Genomic DNA, 19,432 nt, shown 5'->3' on the forward strand with positions numbered 1-19,432 from the left:
CGTACTGCAAAGCACCGAGTAGACTCTGCTAGCGCACAACTATGGGGAATCTCCATACAAGCAGGCGGCCAAAAATATGTTCTTGTGCTCATTCCGCATTGTTTGGCATGTTTTGTATTAGTAGACCTGTGTCTTACATTAGTCATTAAACTTCTTTTTGAAATGGTCAAATCTTCCAGGTTCTTCAAAATGTCCTGGAAAATCACCCGAATCGCACTTTTAAAGCATCATAACTTTTGACAGTTACCATTTATCGATCCCAAATGTTGTGACTTGTTATGAAAAACTCAATTTCTCCGTTCTGACCGAAATTGTTGGACGTTTCAGAAGGGCTCCACAAAAAAAGTTACGTTTAAGGTGTTCGGGCTATATTGAGAAGGATTTGACCCGAACACCGTAGGAAGGTTAATGTTTTGAAAATAGCTCGAATACACCAAACCGCAAACCGACGCATCGTCGTTGTCGGAGGCATTTTCCTACCAAATTATTTGCACCCAAAATAATCTTTAGGGCTTAAATTTGGTGAATCACAAATCTAGGATAGGCCGGAATTGACCACTCAGAATCGGTGTCGGAATGAGCAAAGTTTGGTCAATTTGGTACTTCACATTTTGCATTTCAAAAGGCTGAATATTTTGTAACTGTTGCAATCAAAGGGTACACCCCTGCCTATGTGTACAGTCCAGGGAAATATAGGCTATCCGATGACCATTGAACAGGATCCGGTGGTTCCGAAACAGGTTCCGGAGTCTCGTAAATGTGGTCTATTTATAATTTTCATAGGGCCAAGTCGTGCGGCACCTCAAAATTCGCAGAATTTTATGAAGAATTCATCAGAGGCCATGTCAACTGTCTTAAGCAACATTGACCACCTGGTGGTCCTGGAACAGGTTCCGGTTAATGTGGCCAATCTATCACTTCCATAGAAGCAAGCCGTGTGGCACATCAAAATTTGCAGAATTTCACGAAGAATTCATCAGAGGCCAAGTTAAAATGTCCGGGGCAATATTGGTCATCCGATGGTCTCGAAAAAGGTTCCTTGGAACCTTGGAAAGGTGGCCAATTCATAATTTTCATAGAATCATTTCGTGCGACACCTCAAAATTCGCAGAATTTCATGAAGAATTCATCAGAGACCGTGCCAACATGTCCAGGGGTACATTGGCCGTCCGGGGGTCTAAGAAGATGTTCCAAGAACTGTGAAAAGGTGGCATATTTATGATTTTCATAAAACCAACTCGAGCGACATTTCAAAATTTGCAGAATTTCATGGAGTGGTCTCGAAACAGGTTCCGACAGCAGGCGCCGATGTGGCTAGTTTATTATTTTTACAAAACCAAGTCGTGCACCTAAAAATTTGCAGAATTTCACAAAGAATTCATCAGAGGCCATGTCAACATGGGCTATTCGGTGGTTTTGGAACAGGTTCCGGGAACCCCACAAAGGTGGCCAATTCAATTCATGTGACATCTTAAAATTCGGAGAATTTCATCAGATGCATTCCAAAATATTCGGGCAACATTGGCCATCCGGTGGTCTCGGAACCGGTTCCGGAAACCCTGGAAATATGTCCAATTTATAATTTTCATAAAATCAATTCGTCCGACACCTCAACATGCGCAGAATTTCATGGAGAATTCATCAGAGACTATGTGTTCGAAATTTGCCACCTGGCGGTTCCGGAACAGGTTCCGAAGGCACGGTAGATGTGACTAGTTTATCATGTTCATAGAACCACCAAGTCAAGCGGCACTTCAAAATTTGCAGAATTTCATGAAAAAATCATCAGAGGCCATGTTAACATGCCAGGAACAACATTGACCATGGTGGTCTCAGACGCGGTTCCGGGAACCCCTGAAAGGTAGCCAATTTATAATTTTCATAGAATCATTTCGTGCGACACCTCGCAATTTGCAGAATTTCATGAAGAATTCATCTGAGGCCATGTCAAAATGTCCGGGGCAATAATGGTCATCCGATGGTCTCGGAATAGGCTCCTTGGAACCCCGGAAAGGTGGCCAATTCATAATTTTCATAGAATCATTTCGTGCGACACTTCAAAATTCGCAGAATTTCGTGAAGAATTCATCAGAGGCCGTGCCAACATGTCCAGGGGAACATTGGTCGTCCGGGGATCTAGGAAGAGGTTCCGAGAACTCTGAAAAGGTGGCCAATTTATAATTCTCATAAAACCAATTCGTGCGACATTTCAAAATTTGCAGAATTTCATGGAGTGGTCTCGAAACAGGTTCCGAAAGTAGGCTCCGATGTGGCTAGTTTATTATATTCATAAAACCAAGTCGTTCTGCACCTAAAAATTTGCAGAATTTCACAAAGAATCCATCAGAGGCCATGTCAACATGTCCGGGCAACATTGGCTATTCGGTGGTTTTGGAACAGGTTCCGGGAACCCCACAAAGGTGGCCAATTCAATTCGTGCGACATCTTAAACATATTCGGGGCAACATTGGCCATCCGGAAACCCTGAAAAGGTGTCCAATTTATAATTTTCATAAAACCAATTCGTCCGACACCTCAACATGCGCAGAATTTCATGGAGAATTCATCAGAGACTATGTGTTCAAAATTTGCCACCTGGCGGTTCCGGAACAGGTTCCGAAGGCACGGTAGATGTGGCTAGTTTATCATGTTCATAGAACCAAATCAAGCGGCACTTCAAAATTTGCAGAATTTCATGAAAAAATCATCAGAGGCCATGTTAACATGTCCGGGGCAAAATTGACTATCCGGTGGTCTCGGACGCGGTTCCGGGAACCCCTGAAAGGTAGCCAATTTATAATATTCATTGAATCATTTCGTGCGACACCTCAAAATTTGTAGAATTTCATGAAGAATTCATCTGAGGCCATGTCAACTGTCTAAAGCAACATTGGCCACCTGGTGGTGGCTATCCGGTGACCATGGAACAGGATCCAGTGGCTCCGGAACACCGTAAATGTGACCAATCAAAATTTGCAGTTTTTCATGAAGAATTCATCAGAGACCATACCAACATGTCCAGGGCAACATTGGGCATCATAAGTTCCGAGAACGCTGGAAATGTTGCCAAATTATAATTTTTATATGACCATGTCAACAGTGGCGTCGCCCTAACTTCAATCTACCTGTTCAACAACTCCCAAAACGTAAACAAACAAAACAATATTTATTCCAATGGATACAAATCAGTGAAACTAGAAGACTCTATGCCTTTTGAAGCTGAATTGAATGTAAACATGAACCTAAATAACGTTTTCAAAGTTGTTGAACAGGTAAAAAGTGAGGTTACGCGACGAACACGGTAGGTTAACAGGCTCCGATAAATGTGGCCAATTTATCACTTCCATAGAACCAAGCCGTGTTGCATAATTTCATGAAGAATCCATCAGGGACCATGTCAAAATGTCCGAGGCAATATTGGCCATCCGGTGATTTCGGAACAGGTTCCGGGAACCCCTGAAAGTTGTCCAATTTGTAATTTTCATAGAACCAATTCGTACGACACATCAAATGCACAGAATTTCATGGAGAATTCATCAGAGGTAATTCCAACATATCCGGGCAACATTGGCCATCCGGTGGTCTCGGACGCGGTTCCGGGAACCCCTGAATGGTGGCCAATTCATAATTTTCATAGAATCATTTCGTGCGACACCTCAAAATTTGCAGAATTTCATGAAGAATTCACCTGAGGCCATGTCGAAATGTCCGAGGCAATATTGGCCATCCGGTGATTTCGGAACAGGTTCCGGGAACCCCTGAAAGTTGACCAATTTGTAATTTTCATAGAACCAATTCGTTCGACACCTCAAAATGCGCAGATTTTCATGGAGAATTCATCAGGGGCCATGTCAACTGTCTAAAGCAATATTGGTCACCTGTTATGACCCGAACACCTTAGACGTATCTTTTTTTTGACACCGTAGGAAGGTTAAAGAAGAGCACATTTAGCGCATATGAAATAATGTTGCACTGAGTGCCAAGAAATATGTTTACATGTTAATTTTCTCAGGAATCTAAGGAGAAGTTCACCGTACCTAAAAAAAAATAACGTTTTGATTTTATTTTTATTCTTTTTATAAAAATATTGGAAAAAGATATAAAAATATAAAAGAATCAATTTTTTTCTAATTTTTTAAAGAAAATTAGCGTGGCAATAACTTGGATTCAAAAAACCACAATACATTGTCCTTTCTGTTTTGCTGAGGGTCCAATTTTTTCACCATGAGTTAAAAAAAATATTTTTACATTTAATTTTTTTTCAGGAATCTATAAAAAGAACTGATTTTCTTGGATTTTTGATAATTTTTCCTAATATTTTTAGAAAAATAAAAACGTGCAAAATTTAAATTTTATTTTCGGGTGGTAACCTCCCCATTTAAGATAGAAGGAAAAATTTTATATGCTTTTGCGGTTTACGTCCTTTTGAATTGTTACGCTTGAAGTTGTTTTCATTCACTCCACCGTTGACTTGGATTCATTTTTGAAAAATATTTCTCCATTTTCTCCGTCCCAAATGTCAAATAAGGGCACCCACGACCTCCATTACGGAGCCCAAAATATTTGATTGGCATTGTACCGTAAAGTGCTATAATTCTGCGCTTCTAAGGCCTAATTCCACGCAGTTTTAAAAATTCATAAAATAATTATAAATTGTACATAGTTGAATTGAATTGTACATTAAGGTAGGTATTATTATTAGCCCCGTAACGTTAGTAGAACAGTTTTTCGTGGTACGTTACGCAGAAGATCTACAACCGATTCCTAGTCCTGACTACTTCAAACTAGGGGAACAGGATTTTTCAGTAATCAAACCCAAGTAACAATTTTGGTTTTATGAGGGTTCTGTAGACCATGATTTGGACTTGTAGAATGCTTTAAAACCACTATAAAACTTGCAATGTTACTTGGGAAGTAACACATCTTAGTCCTTGTTACTTTTTATGCCTTGTTGATAGTGACAAGAGTCGGCGTTGTCTACCGAGGATGATCTTGAAACAAGGAAAGCATAAGTTAGTTAGTATTCATCTATGTGATTCCTAATATTCTATTCTGCTGTTCACTAGATTGAAGTAGTTAAGACTAGGGTTCTGATGCATGATCATTATCGGTGTCATTGCTTAATTTTGTTGCTAAGGAATCCAATTTTGACCGATAAAGGGGCGCGCCTTTGGAGGGTGCTCTCACTCTTCGAAGGGTATGAATAGCGGGAACTTTTAATTTAGAATCGATTCCTTGCGATAAAGGCAAGAATGACAACTGTATCAAAACCGAATACTTCATCATTTCTCAATAGTGATGAAGTAATACGACATGCACCAAACTAAGGACCCGGGATATACTGCAATAGATCAAATTACTGGTCGCAGTAATGTCCCGAACAGAGGAAAAAATGTAGGTGTTGGTATGAGAAAATTATAAATTTAGATATTTATAGTAGCAGTATTATTTTGGCGTAATGCGCGGAATTAGGTTCTGCACAGTATTGTGGCACTTTTCGATACTATGCGGATGTTTGAAAAATATTGTACTTCATATTCGCATTCGCATTGATGAGAGAAGTTCTGGCATTGAGAATTTGTCGCCCCTTCATGTCTAACACTGTTCTTAGTTCATATGATACAGCGAGTGGAATGTGAAACTTGCTATTTCGTTGAAAATCTAGTGAATTTAAATAAACTACACATTGTCACATTTTCACACCTCTTGCCCTTGACATGGGGCCAATGAATATTTCAGGCATAACATTTGATAACGGCACAACAAAAGCATTTGTAAACCAACTTTCTAAGGCCCTTTACACGCGAACCAAATTACGCCCACGCAAACCAACAACATCATCGGATAGGGGCAACTGTTACCTTTCCAAAAGTGGTATTGGTTTGCGTGGGCGTATTTTGGTTCGCGTGTAAAGGGCCTTAGAAAGTTTGTTTTCAAATGCTTTTGTGCCGTTATCCAATGTTATGCCTGATTTGATGACCCTGAGCTAAAGAAATAGCCTTACCGAAATTCCAAATTGAACTAGGTTTAAGGGATTCGATGATCCGCTGAAAAGATTCGGATCACCTATATAAATGAACCGTTTACCTAAGTGATCCGTTTTGCAACGAATAACTTCCGTAATAACTAATCGTAATTTCAAGGAAACATCTTTGCCCGCCCTCATGGGAATCAGAAATCTCACGCAGTTAATGAGAAACGATTTGGGCCCTCGTATTACTTCGTTCAAGCAGTTCTTTCCTTTATTTAACGTCGGTCTCTGTTCCACAATTTAGTGACAATCACCGACGGACATCGATTGCCATCCATTGACGGCAATCGAATGTGCAGGAAGGCAGCTTCCACACATGCGTAGGATCTCGCATCCATTCAAACACACATGTGCCGGGACTAACGGCTTCACTTCCCTTCCGAAGGAAGACGTGACCAGAAATCGATCAAGCAGTTGTACTGACGATCTCAAAATGTGCGGCTGCACTCAAGTACCTCGACCTGCACGATTATACTTCTATGAAGCAATGAGATCGACATAAACAAGATGACATCGTTCTCTCATAGTTCGATCCGTGCCTTATTGATTCTAAATTGAGATTCAACGAATGCTTATGATCAGTGCTCACTCGGCTGTCGACTGGAGCAGGCCACTCTCGATGTGTGTCACGCGATCGTCTGTTTACTCGGTGGCAACCATTGTGTGGTCCTCCTCATTGTTCTTCATCAGTAGTTCTTTCGGTCGATGCGTCGTCGACTTTGGAAAGCAACCGTTTCGTGATGAGTGTGTGAGTGATGACCAAGTTTTGCATCCATTGCTGCAATGGAAGTGCTCTGCCACCCGTTGGCTGTACTGCCATACATTGAAACCACTGGATGCGGATCCCGTTCTGATGGATGAGGCTTATTGGATAGCGGAAGATTAAGTGTTTATTGTGTTGTAATTTTTGACTATAGTTTTACGATGTTTTGTATAGTGAACAAGAATCCTCGGCTCTGTCAAGTTTATTCGAATAAGCCTTATCAAATAAATTAATAAACAGAATGCTTGTGATGGCTAAAGAAAGCCTTTACGGTACTCAGATTCATTCGACGATACATCTGGTAGTTCACAGATATCTGCGCACTAAAAAAATAGATTGTACTTTGGTCCGATAGATTCGGAAGCCTTTCATTCGAATATGCGACCTTCTTCTGGCCACCTTGTCGCTGATCATCAGCGTCGAGCGAATTCAGAAGCTTTTCATTCGATTCGTGCTACTTGCTTTACTTTTGTTTCACTAGGTTCATGGCTACACTTCACTGCGTCTTGTACTGGCTGGATTCAAGCGAGGGGTACGACACATCTAAATTTCATTTTTAGTTCGTCGACAAATCTGATGCCAGCATCTTTTGCATCTTAACACATCTACTCGCATCGAGGAAATCTTCAAAATCATCATCAATCGTATTCCAATCTATTAAGCGTGAGTCCATCTCACAAAAGCAAAGCAAACATTTTCCTGCATATTAGATAGAGTCACCTCCCTCGAATTCACCATTTTTGCTTGATTGTTGTTCGGCATTCTTACAACGTGTCCTGCCCATGGTACCCTTCCAGCTTTAGCGACTATTTGGTACTGGACTCGCCAAAGAGTTGAACCAGCTCGTGCTTCATTTTTCTCGTCCGTACGCCGTTTTCTTAGTTGGTCCTAAGCAAACGTCGTTCGAAAACTCCCAGTGATTGCAGGTCCTCCTCGATCACCGTCCATGTCTCGTGCCTGTAGAGAACTACCGCTGTTATCCGCGTCTTGTACATGGTACACTTAGTACGGGGGTGAAATTTTCCAGACCTCAAGGTCTTGTGAAGTCCGTAGTTAGCACGACTTCTTCAGATTGTTATCCGACTCTGCTTCAGTTGTTATCCGACGTTACACAAATGTATCCACCACCTTGGACTCATCTTCGTCGGGTATGACACTTCTGCCTATGTGAGCTCTATCGCGCTCGTTTTCTCCAACTAACAGATACTTAGTCTTTGACGTATTCAACTTTAATCCAACCTTTTCTGATTCACGTTTGAGCCTGGTGTATGTAATTATTCTTGAATCTGCCAGATGGCACCGCTCGCACCTTCTACAGAGTATTCTTTGAGGTATACTTACCTCCCGCACAAAAAGTTATGGTTACATCAATCCCTTACGATTTAATCGCACTTAAAATATCAAAGTAACACCCATTTGGAATATTTATAATCGAATCTTTGGGTTTTAACAAACATAGCTAGTAAATTTGATTGAAAATATTTTCAACATTGGACTACGCAATGAAATTTCCGTGGCATTGGGCGCTGCGTGGAACAGGAGTCACGATACATCATCCAAAGAGCCATTCTTACCACAAAACCTGTAAAACTAAGTTAGATTATTAGTTATTTCTAAAAATAAGAATAGTAATGATAAGTGACTGATTGTGCGAAAAATAGAAACTAATATGTACAAATGAAATAAAACTAAAAAAAAAAGTACAGTAAAACCACCAGTTGTTGCTTCGAAAATGAAAAAAAAAATTAAAACACGAAAAGTGCATAATGTTTTACGACAAAAGTATTGTATGTATGTGAATATATTGAAATTAGCTTAATTAGTCAATTGAACTTAAAAAGTTATCGATATTTACAATTAAAACGGAAAACGAACGAAATTGAAAGTACTGCTTTTCACAAGAGACAACTATCAATCCACTATTCAAGAACGGTATACGAAACGATGATGGACTTGGAAGGAACGGAACATGGTGTATCTCGATTATGGCGATACATATGATGTAGGTATGTGAGAAAAAGCGAACGAGCGAGCGAGCGAACGAAGGAACGAGCGAGATATAAGTGTGTACTAATATGAGTTGTTGTTGTATGAGAAACTGATCCGTTGTTGCTATTGTTGGAAAACTAAAATCAGTATGGAACAAAAACAATACGAGGCTCGCTCTCGCCCAAATTCGTCAACGAATCCACTCACACACGCACACAACAATCGCTTATTTAAGATGTTCAAAAAATCGGGAAACATGATACTTTTCTTTTCTTTTTGAAAACTTGACAAGTGAGGAAGGTTTTCTTATGATCAAAATTATAAAACTTGACAATTGCACTGGGGGTTTTTTTTTTTTGTAAAACAATGTTTCTAAAATCAAACGCAACATGACTCTAAATTGTGTGATCCCTGACGAGCTACTAGCGAGCTAATAAGGCACTCTGTGGTTTTATGTATTTTCTTCTCATTAAAATTTTAGCTTCTTCGAACAATGTCATAAATCAATTTTATCATTCTAGTATTCATGTGAAGCGGTTCCAGTTTGATGCTTTCAAATTGGAACCACTTCGGTCACTCTGGTCCCTACGAAATTTAGTACCCTATCGACGCTAATCGCAATTTCGGCACTTCCAAACATCCATAAACCAATCAATTCTATGCTAGCCTTCCGTGACAGGTCCGGTGCGATCCAATTTATGAACATTCGAAAGAGTCTAAAGTTTTAACGCATAGTTCAAATCAGTTTGTCAGTTTACGTGAGAGTGTTTCGAAGCTGGTCTGCGACTGAGTCGGACTTGGAGGCCTTGGCGGCGAAGTATTCCATGGTGTTTCTATAAAAAGAAAGAAAAAAGAGAGAAAAACAATAACAGAAAATCTTTTTGGCAACTTTTTTTTCTTCTTCTTGTCGGCACCACTTCTCATGAGCGTTTCATGAGCGACTTAAAGGGAAAGAAATTCAAAAATCAAATCCAACACATTTTCCAAAGTCGATAGAAAACAGGAACGCAGAAAGAAAAAAAAAGAAGAAAACTCACACGACGGCAGAAAACAAAACAGGTCAACCGAGAACAGAAGGAAGAGAGGCGGAGAGAAGTTGGGAGAAATGCAAGACGAAGATATAGGTAGTATTGCTTAGTGTTGTAAAGGTTTCCTGTAACAAGAAAGGAACTACGAGGGTTGCAAATAATGTATGTATGAATGACGAAAATCGTAGCACTCGATGGAATAAACAGACGTTGTCCAATTCATACTTATGTACTTGTAGATCAGTGTTGCCAAACCCTAGGAACAAACAAACGCAATGGTTTGTTGATTTTACAACCGTTTTGTCAGTTCAACAATTAATGAAATAATCGTACAACATTATTAAATCAATAATAATATATGGTAATCATACAAATTTCAGTGGGAAATTTGAATGATGTTTAACTAAATGGATAGTTTCAAGCCTTATTTGCATCAAAATTGACAAACCAATTGAATATTAAAAGTAAACTTTTGAACCTTACAGGGCTGGTAGCAATCACTGCTGTCAAAAATAGTTGATGATGATGATGATGATGATGATGGTCCCACCTCTTACCCCTACAAAGGTTTGAGCTGGACGATTTATCTTTAAGATAATTGAATATGACATTTTAACCAGGTTGGCAAACAAAATCGAACTGGTTTCAGTTACAGATATAAATTCCCTCTAGAGTTTACAGTTGCTTCACAGCGATATAAATGTGGAAAAGCTCAGGCGTCCACCTCTTAGTTCGCCTTTTTGTCCACCTAAAATATTCATAAGTATTACAAGCAATCAAGAGTTAATGAACAATCAACAAAGCATCCTATTACACTAGTAACCCCGCAATCTGATGCTATCATAATTTTCAGCAATGTCAGGAATGCTCACGAACCCCCAACATTTGCCAGAAAAACTTACTACTAACTCAAGGTATCTTCCAAATAAGCTTCAAAATTGCATTTTTTTTATCAAATGTTAAATTCAGTCCTCTCTATCCGTAATACGCGCGCGAGGCTCAAACCTTTGTAGATTACTATTTTTTTACTACTACTATTAAATCAAATATCAAAAATCCATCATCACCATCATGGCGAACAAAATAGTTTTTGCAGTGCTACAATAATTATTAAAAAGTCGTTATGACAGCTATCCATATAAAATAATCCGTTAGAGATAACTTCGTCAAGATACATAATTTGTCAATTCATAAAAAAAATCACTGGATAACTGTTCAAAAGACAGTTTTAACGTGTGAAATGCAGTGTCTTTTAAATTCTGTAAGTGTTGCTGAACGTTTGATATGTCTAGGCATCGAATTGAAAACATTTATTCCTTTATAATATAATGAATTTTGTGAAGCATAAGTCAAGAAATGTGGTGTTCTTATTTCAACCGCGTTTCTAGTATTATATCTAGGAAAGTCACTTCCTCTTTCAATACGATCACACAAATACAGGGCTGTTACAAGATTTTCTAAATATGATCCGCGAAATCCGCGATTTCTCAAAAGAAATCCGCGACTTCAAATACTAATCCGCGACAAAAAAAAAACTGTTTTCATTGACTAAAAATAGCATTTGCATACTACTACATGGCATTTCAAGCTTATTGCTAATAGCATATTAGATTTTTGCCTGCTCTCAACTTTGAAGTACTTTCACATTTTAATTGAGAGCTTCCTATGCCTGTACCTAGAAAGTAGAGAAATTTTCCAACTCGAAAAATTAATAGACCGGACGGGAATCAGTCGCCTCCAGCATGGACTTGCTTTGTAGCTGCGCCTTTACCGACTGAGCTAAAGGAGTATCGTTTGTAACCTTTAAAATTAAAAAAAAAATAAAAAAAAAAAAAATATCTTCAGTTATTTATGTATAGTATAAATTCATAGTAATTAATGAACATAATAAAACACCCTTACATTATGAGATTCTATTGAATAATACCGGCCAAGATTTAAAAAATAAATAATTCATTTTCATTTGAAATGCAATTTTTTTTGAAAATTTACCTTTGCGTCTCTGACGTATTTTTCTGTCCTAAATATTGCAGTTAATTTGGCTCTAGTTTTCTCACTTTTTACCGATTCAAACCAAACATCCTGCACATAATCGAGAAATTACCAGAGTTTCATAAGTCACACTTGTTGGTCACGAAATTATAGGTTTTCCAAATCGTCCAGCCACGGAGAACAAATTCGTTAAGTTAAGATAACAATCCTAATAGTAACTTTCACATGGAAAAATATTGTTGTTTGAAAGAAACCTATAGTTATTCCAACATTAATTTGACCCTCAACTCAATCATATCTACCTTATAGATTTAACTGTTCATCTTATACTCAATTCAACTATAACTTTGATCAATTATAACAACCGTCAAATGTAGTTTAGTTATATAATTTGGTTTCAAGTGATTATCATAAATCCACATACTTTTAACTTGTGATGCGCAGAGCAGGCGATAAAATAGCTGGCTCTCACGCAGATGAACACGGTTCAAATTTAGTTGAATGTTCTTGTTCACCTTTTTTATGATTTTGCAGTTGTGTTTTTGAGATCGATAAAGAAGTAAAACAAACTTCCTTAATATGTCGATAATGAAGAGCAGTTCGTTTAATAAACATTGTAAAATTTAGCTTCCCTAACAATAGTTTTCTTGAATCAACTAAAGCATAGTTGTATTTTGAAGTTTGACGTTTGTTCTTCTATTGAAAAATATAGTTGAGCCAACCGAGGAGCCAACTATGGACTATAGTTGTTGCCCTCTATATATAGTCAAATCAACTATAGTTTCGGGTTATCTCTAAAACAATTGAACAATATAAGGCATTTTACGAGACGTTTCGAGCCAGCTGTTTTTTTTCTGTTTACCTATTTTGACGTTTACCAGCGGGCCGATTTGTTGACATACCACGACCAAAATCAAAACAAAAACATCAGACGTAAACAATAACAATGCCTCGAGCGCGTTCGAGTGGCCCGCCAGGAACTGTCATCAAGACGTCACGTAAAATAGCTTATTGTTATTTTGACCGGAAAAATAATTGCGTCTGCTATAGTTTGTTCTCCGTGAGGACATCAGTTGATTTGTTCTACTAGATCAACCAAGACTGCAATAATGTCTGTAATATCGAAAAATTTCCAATCAGATTCAAAGTGTCTATGTGGATCATGCATGATCTATTTCCGAGTAATCCAGATGTTCAAGGTTCTTCAAATCGTCCTGGAGTGCAGATAAGTTTATCTACTAGATCAACCGAGATTAGGACAATGTCTCTAGTATCGAAAGATTTCCAGACAGATGCACAGTGTCTATGTGGATCATGCATGAACTATTGTCATGTATAGCAGATGTTTTAAGTTCTCCAAATTGTTCTGGAGTTCAGATGATTTATTCTACAAGATCAACCATGACTGGGATAAAGTCTGTAGTATCGTGATATGTCCAAACAGCTTCATGGTGTCTATACAGATAATGTTAAATTATTTCCACGTATACCAGATGATCTAGGTTCTCCAATTCGTCCAGCAGTTCAGATGATTGGTTTTACTAAATAAACAAAGACTAGGATAATATCTGTGTTACCGAAATATCGACTTGGAAATCCTAGAACATTTGGCATACACGGAAATAGATTGGCATAATCGACATAGACACTGCAAATTTGTTTGGGCATATTTCGATACTACAGATATTGAATAAGTGATCTAATAGAAAAATAATCTGATCTCCAGAATGATTTCAGATCATCTTGCATAAGTAGCAATAGGTCGGGTACAATCCACATAGACACTTTGAATCTGTTTGGACATATTTCGATACTACAGACACTATTGGAGTCTTGGTTGATATAGTAGAACAAATCACCTGAACTCCAGGACGATTTGGAGAACCTAGAATATCCGGTATACATGCAAAAATTACTCCCATATATACGATTCGTTTATGATTTGACAACGAAAAATACTATGTTCATATTGAAAAAAAAGGAAAATGTCTCACATTGGACAGACCTCAGGAGATTTCCGTGTAAATCCGGTGTGACTTATGGAATTGAGATCATTTCTCGATTATTTGCAGCGTGTTTGGTTCGAAACGGTTAAAAATTGAGAGCCAAATGAACAAACATGATGACAGCAAAATAATCCAGGACGGAAAGGTTACAATGAATTCCACATTTTTTGTGACAGCACATCAGTCACTTCGCGATTTTCGCGACATCATTTAATGTTTCCGCGATTTTCGCGACTGAAAGTTCAAATCCGCGACAAATCCGCGAAAATCGCGAAATCCGCGAAATTCGCGAAATCCGCGCCTGTTGTAACAGCCCTGCAAATATCGAGGCAGCAAACCGTTAACTACTTTAAAAATGAACACCATAGTCAAATATACAATTCTTTGCTTCACCGACAACCATTGTAAGGCGTCTAGCATCAAAGTTGAGGAAGTGAATCTATTACATCTCAAAATCAAACGCATTATTTTATTCTGCAAGCGCTGTAATCTCGATATTTGTGTTGCATTGGACAGAAATAAAATGGATGTGCAAAAGTCTAGATGAGGAGAGATGATTGATTTGTATATCTGTATTTTACTGGCAATAGTTAAATCGTTTTTCAAGCGACATAGAATTCCATACTTCTTGGCAATTTTCTTGATGACATTGTCAATGTGAGAGTTGAACTTAAGTTTGTCATCAATAATCACGCCAAGATATTTAATCTCCTGAACGCGATCAATAGTCTCATCATCAATTACAACAGAGACGTTCTCATTTAATCGATTCCGCGAAATTACCATAAATTTAGTTTTACTTGTATTCAATTGTAACTGCTTACACTTCAACCATCTACTTAGATACTGCAAATCTTCATTCAAGTGTGAGACGGCAACTTCTAAATCCTTAGCTGCAATGAATAACACAGTATCATCTGCAAAAAGATTAATGTCGCAAAACCGTAAAACACGTCGCAAGTCAATAATATACATAATAAATTAAAGGGGTCCAAATACACTTCCCTGGGGCACTCCAAGGTTGTTCCCCACGGGACTGGAAACAGAATCATTAAAAACAGTCCGTTGAGTTCTGTCAGACAAATAGCTTTCAAACCATTTATATGCAGTACTCGTAATTCCAAAGCGCTTGATTGATCTTAACAATAAGGGCCTAGAAATTGTTTCAAAAGCGCGTTTAAGATCCAAAAAACAGCAACAATCGTATCTTTACACTCCAAGTTATTTTTCCACTTCACTAATACCAAATTCAACGCGGTTTCACAAGAATGACCTTCTCGATATCCCGATTGTTCTGGTATCAACAAACTATTACTATTTAAATACTCCAACAGCTGGCCTTTAACAACAAGTTCTAAAATTTTCTTCAATGTGTGCAACATGTTGATGGGACGAAACTCTTCGGCTTTAATCGTTCCAGCAACTTTTTGAATAGGGACCACTAAGGATTCCTTCCAAATTTGTGGCACATGTCCAGTTTGTAATGATTCATTAATAAGGTCCATGAATAACTCTAGCATTAACATTATCTACTCCAGCCGATTTTCCTAATGAAAAACAAATAACTCTAAGTTCATCTAATGTGATTGGGTGAAAAACTTCAAATCTACAACTACTATTAACTGGCTGTTTTATTTCGTCAGGTTCATCGACCAATTCAATAGATTGATTAATCAATGAAACGCTATCAACGAAATAATCATTAAACTTAGCTGCAATTACTTGTTCTGACTGTTCTAATGTGTCATTAAAAGTTATGGACCGCGGTTTGCAATTACTAGGTTTTAATAAAGATTTCAAAATTTTCCATAACTCTTTCCTGTTGTTTTGATGCTGATCAATCTTCCTTTGAACATATTCACAACGAGTTTTCTTTATCGATTGTGAATACTTATTACGCAAAACTTTTTGTACAATTTGTCCCTTTTCCGTTTAAGACGCAAAAGATCCAAATTGTACCAGCTGTTCGAGTTTTTCAAAGAAACAAACTTTTGCTCAACTAGTTAATTGGTACACGTTTTCAAAGCGTTATTAAGAACAGCTGTAGATTCGTCTAAGTTACCGGCCGCAAATGGACAATCCAGGCTTCTCTCAACAAGGTTTGAAACAGCTTGCTTCGAATATTTCCTCCAGCACTTCAATTTTACAAAATTATCGTTATCGTTAACATGGTCTAAGACATTAATAACTAAAGTCTCATGATCGGTTATTTTCAAATCAGTATCCGTAACTGAACAAATGGAATCAAAATTGGAATAAACGTGGTCAATTAAAGTTCTACTGTGCCTGGAAATACGCGTATACTCATTTACCGTTTGCTTTAAATTAAAAAACTCAGCTAAACGCTTCAAATGATTCGAATTATGGTTATCACGCCAATTAATATTAAAATCACCAGCCAATATATTTAATTTACTAGAATCAAGGAATGTCTCAAACCAGTTCTCTAAAACTTCAACAAAACGCTGGTCACTAGAACTGGGAGAATGATACAAAACACCATAATTACCCATCTTCATGCCACGTACAACTGTAATGCCCAAGAACCAGTTGCCATCAATAACTTCGTTGGTACGAAGGTTGAATTGAACTGATTCTTTGACATAAATAGCAACACCGCCAGTGTGTCTAGAATGTGATAAACAAGCAGCAACAATATATCCCGGAATACTATACTGATCAAAAGCTTCAGTTTCTACAATATGAGTTTCAGATAAGAAAACTAAAAGAGGACGTTTTTCCTCAACAATCTGACGTAATGCTACGTAGTTTGTTGACAACCCCGCAATATTCAAGTATAAAAAATCGAATTGATTCACATTCCTGGAACTTGGCTGCTATTTATTGAAACGCAAGCTGCTTTTCTTCTGATCAAAAAGTCTTTTATAAAGCAAACATTTCGAGCTAAATGCGGCATGGTGGTCGTCGTCAACGTACTCGGAACTTCGCTGAATATTATGACACTATCTAAAAATATCTAAATTTATTAGAAGTTCTCTGGAATTTCTTGAAGGTATCGCTGCTTGCTAAAAGTTCTCGCATTTTTTAATTAATTGAACTTTTTTTTATCACGTTCCAGAAATTCTCTCGGAGCTTTCCTGAAGTTTCCGAAAATTCTTTAGGGTTTCTACAATTTCCTTGAAATTTTTTGAACTGCCATTGGATTTTCTGATCTGCTCTGATGTTCTCGAAGCTTCCCTAAAGCTTTCAATTCTATTGAAGATTTCGGTTCTGCTCGGAAATAAATGGAATTCCCGTAAACACCTTTACGGGACCATCCCAGAAAAACTCAATGTTTACAAAAACAACACGTCAACCATGGTCCTAAACCAGCCCTTCTGGGAGTCGGTGGAGGAAACGGATTTGCACCGAATTTCTCACCGCCCGAGTTTCGTCCGTCGGAAAACTGGAAACCAACACGTCAGACTAATGAAGGACGCAATGATGAAAGTCTACGAACTCGATAACAACACAGCCAACACCGATAAGTTGTTGAATATGTTCTGCCTGTTCGGGAATGTTGTCAGGATAAAGTTCCTGAAGACCAAAGTGGGTACCGCCATGGTCCACTTGAACAACATTCCAATCGGAAATGATGGTAGCAAAATTCATATTGCAATTTCCAAGCAGAACTACTTGTCAGAGTACACCCTACCGGACAATTCGATCAGCTTCAAGGACTACAGCACCTGCAAGAACAATCGCTTCCTTTCCGGAGCAAGATTCTCCACTTCTTCAATAGCACACCTGGTATGTCCGAGGATCTGCTGCTGACTGCATTCACCACCAACGACTGCCATCCGTCGTGAGTGCGAATATTCCCGCTGAAATCAGAACGTTCCTCCTCCGGATTGGTCGAGTTCCCGAGCGTAGCCCTAGCGGTGAACACCATCATGAAGTGCAACCCCAGCGCGGTCGATCACAAAGGCCCAAAATTCCCGTTCATTATGAAGCTGTGCTTCTCCTCGTTCAAGAGGATGGACGGTGCGTGGAGCAACGAGAACATCGAAAACATGGGCATGGGCATGGCACCGGCATCTGGCAACCCAATGTCGGCAGCGGCCGCGACAGCCTCCGGTGGTGTGATGCCCATTTCAGTGACGGGCGGCAGTCTCAAATCCGAACACGATGAACCAATGTTAGATGGAGTCCATGTGCTTAGAAGGAAAGCAAAAGCAATGACGAGACTTGGTGGAGATTCACGGTTGTGATTTGAAAAAGAAAAATGATTATATTGTGGCAACATCAATAACAAATGGTGACACATGCACACTGCGCAAGCGCAGATAAAGTTCAGTGTTGCCAGTGATTCCTTGTAGAGTCCACAAATGCACTTCCACTTCGAATTTTCAATTACACAAATCTCGGAAATCGGAGCCCCATTTCACCTGAAATTGCTACTTTATGTTTGCTGCAGTGCAGCAGACATGGAGTAACAATTTGAATGTTGCACGTGTCGTAGAAGCTGATATTTGTGCATTTCAAGTTTCGAAGTGGTGCGGAGAATAAAGATGTCACAGTGATTCACCTTAAAGATCAGAAAAAATGTAACCATGGGTGCCAAACAGTGCCACTGACTGTGCTCAAGCTTGTTTTTGGCACACCAAGAGGAGTGACCAACCCCTTGGACCTAATGCAATGTTCAGCTTGATTTAGGTTCAACGAACTTCGGAGATCTCAATAGTGCTTAAGAGAGGATCTGCGAACTTCAGACTTCGGAAAGGTTCAGAGAGCTTCGTAGAATTTTTATTTAATCACTGTGAGTAAATTAAAGAAATTTTTTTAAGCTGAGTGGAGAAAGCTTAACATAAGGCCGTTCGCGATGCTGAGTTTCAAAATTGTTTCAAATTAATCGACAGTTCTAGATAGAGCTAGAATTAGGGCGAAACAGCTTTTGTAAACAATGATTTCTATCGATGATTTCTGGGAAATCAAGACACGCCCACGCAGACCAACATAACCATCGGATAGTGGAAGTCTTTCCCTACTCGATGAGGATGTTGGTTTGCGTGGGCGAGCCTTGAATTTCTAGAAATCATCGATAGAAGTCATTGTTTACAAAAGCTGTTAGGCCCTAATTCCAGCTCTATCTAGAGTTCTATAATTTGAAAGTGTCAAACATGAAACTGCAACACGATAAGCGCAACGCACAGTTATAAACGGTGTTTGGTTTTGGTATTCATCCCTACATATGTGTGCGTGTGCAAATTTTGTTTGGTTCGGTGATTCGTAATCCAGGATCAGATCACGAGTTCGAACCACGGGAAGAGGATATTTTCAGAATGATACCAGACCATCCTGAAGTCTTGAAAAAATATCTAAAGGACTTCAGGGAGATTTTAGTACATATGAAGATCATTGGAATAGTTTCTGAGCAACCTGGTATTATATGAGAAACTATCTTCTTGATGCAAAAAACGTATGGATTTCCATGAAGTTTTATTATATAGGGTAAATGTCGGCTTCGGCACCCATTGACTGTTTTCGGCAACCAAAATTTAAACGTTAATTTCACTATGTTTTCCCATAAACTCACGTCCCTGAATGCACCCAAACGATTCTTTAGCCCTTAAATGCATGATTTTTTTGGCGATGAATTTTTTTCTTTCTTGTGATATATATT

General features: G+C 38.6%; 1 protein-coding gene across 8 annotated transcripts in view; it reads right to left on the bottom strand.

Moving 5' to 3' along the window:
• Nucleotides 1-19,432, bottom strand: part of AGO1 (protein argonaute-2) — a 146,680-nt gene that overhangs the window by 21,051 nt on the left and 106,197 nt on the right. For all 8 annotated transcript variants that reach the window (XM_065231479.1, XM_065231478.1, XM_065231477.1 and 5 more), the window contains exon 3: nucleotides 9,542-9,616. In XM_065231479.1, coding sequence (XP_065087551.1) covers nucleotides 9,542-9,616 — 75 coding nt within the window. The remainder of the gene's footprint in view (nucleotides 1-9,541; nucleotides 9,617-19,432) is intronic.

Source organism: Ochlerotatus camptorhynchus, unplaced genomic scaffold (assembly GCF_037179485.1).
Source record: "Ochlerotatus camptorhynchus isolate MF236.1 unplaced genomic scaffold, CSIRO-AGI_Acam_v1.1 ptg000357l, whole genome shotgun sequence".
Lineage (NCBI taxonomy): Eukaryota > Metazoa > Arthropoda > Insecta > Diptera > Culicidae > Ochlerotatus > Ochlerotatus camptorhynchus.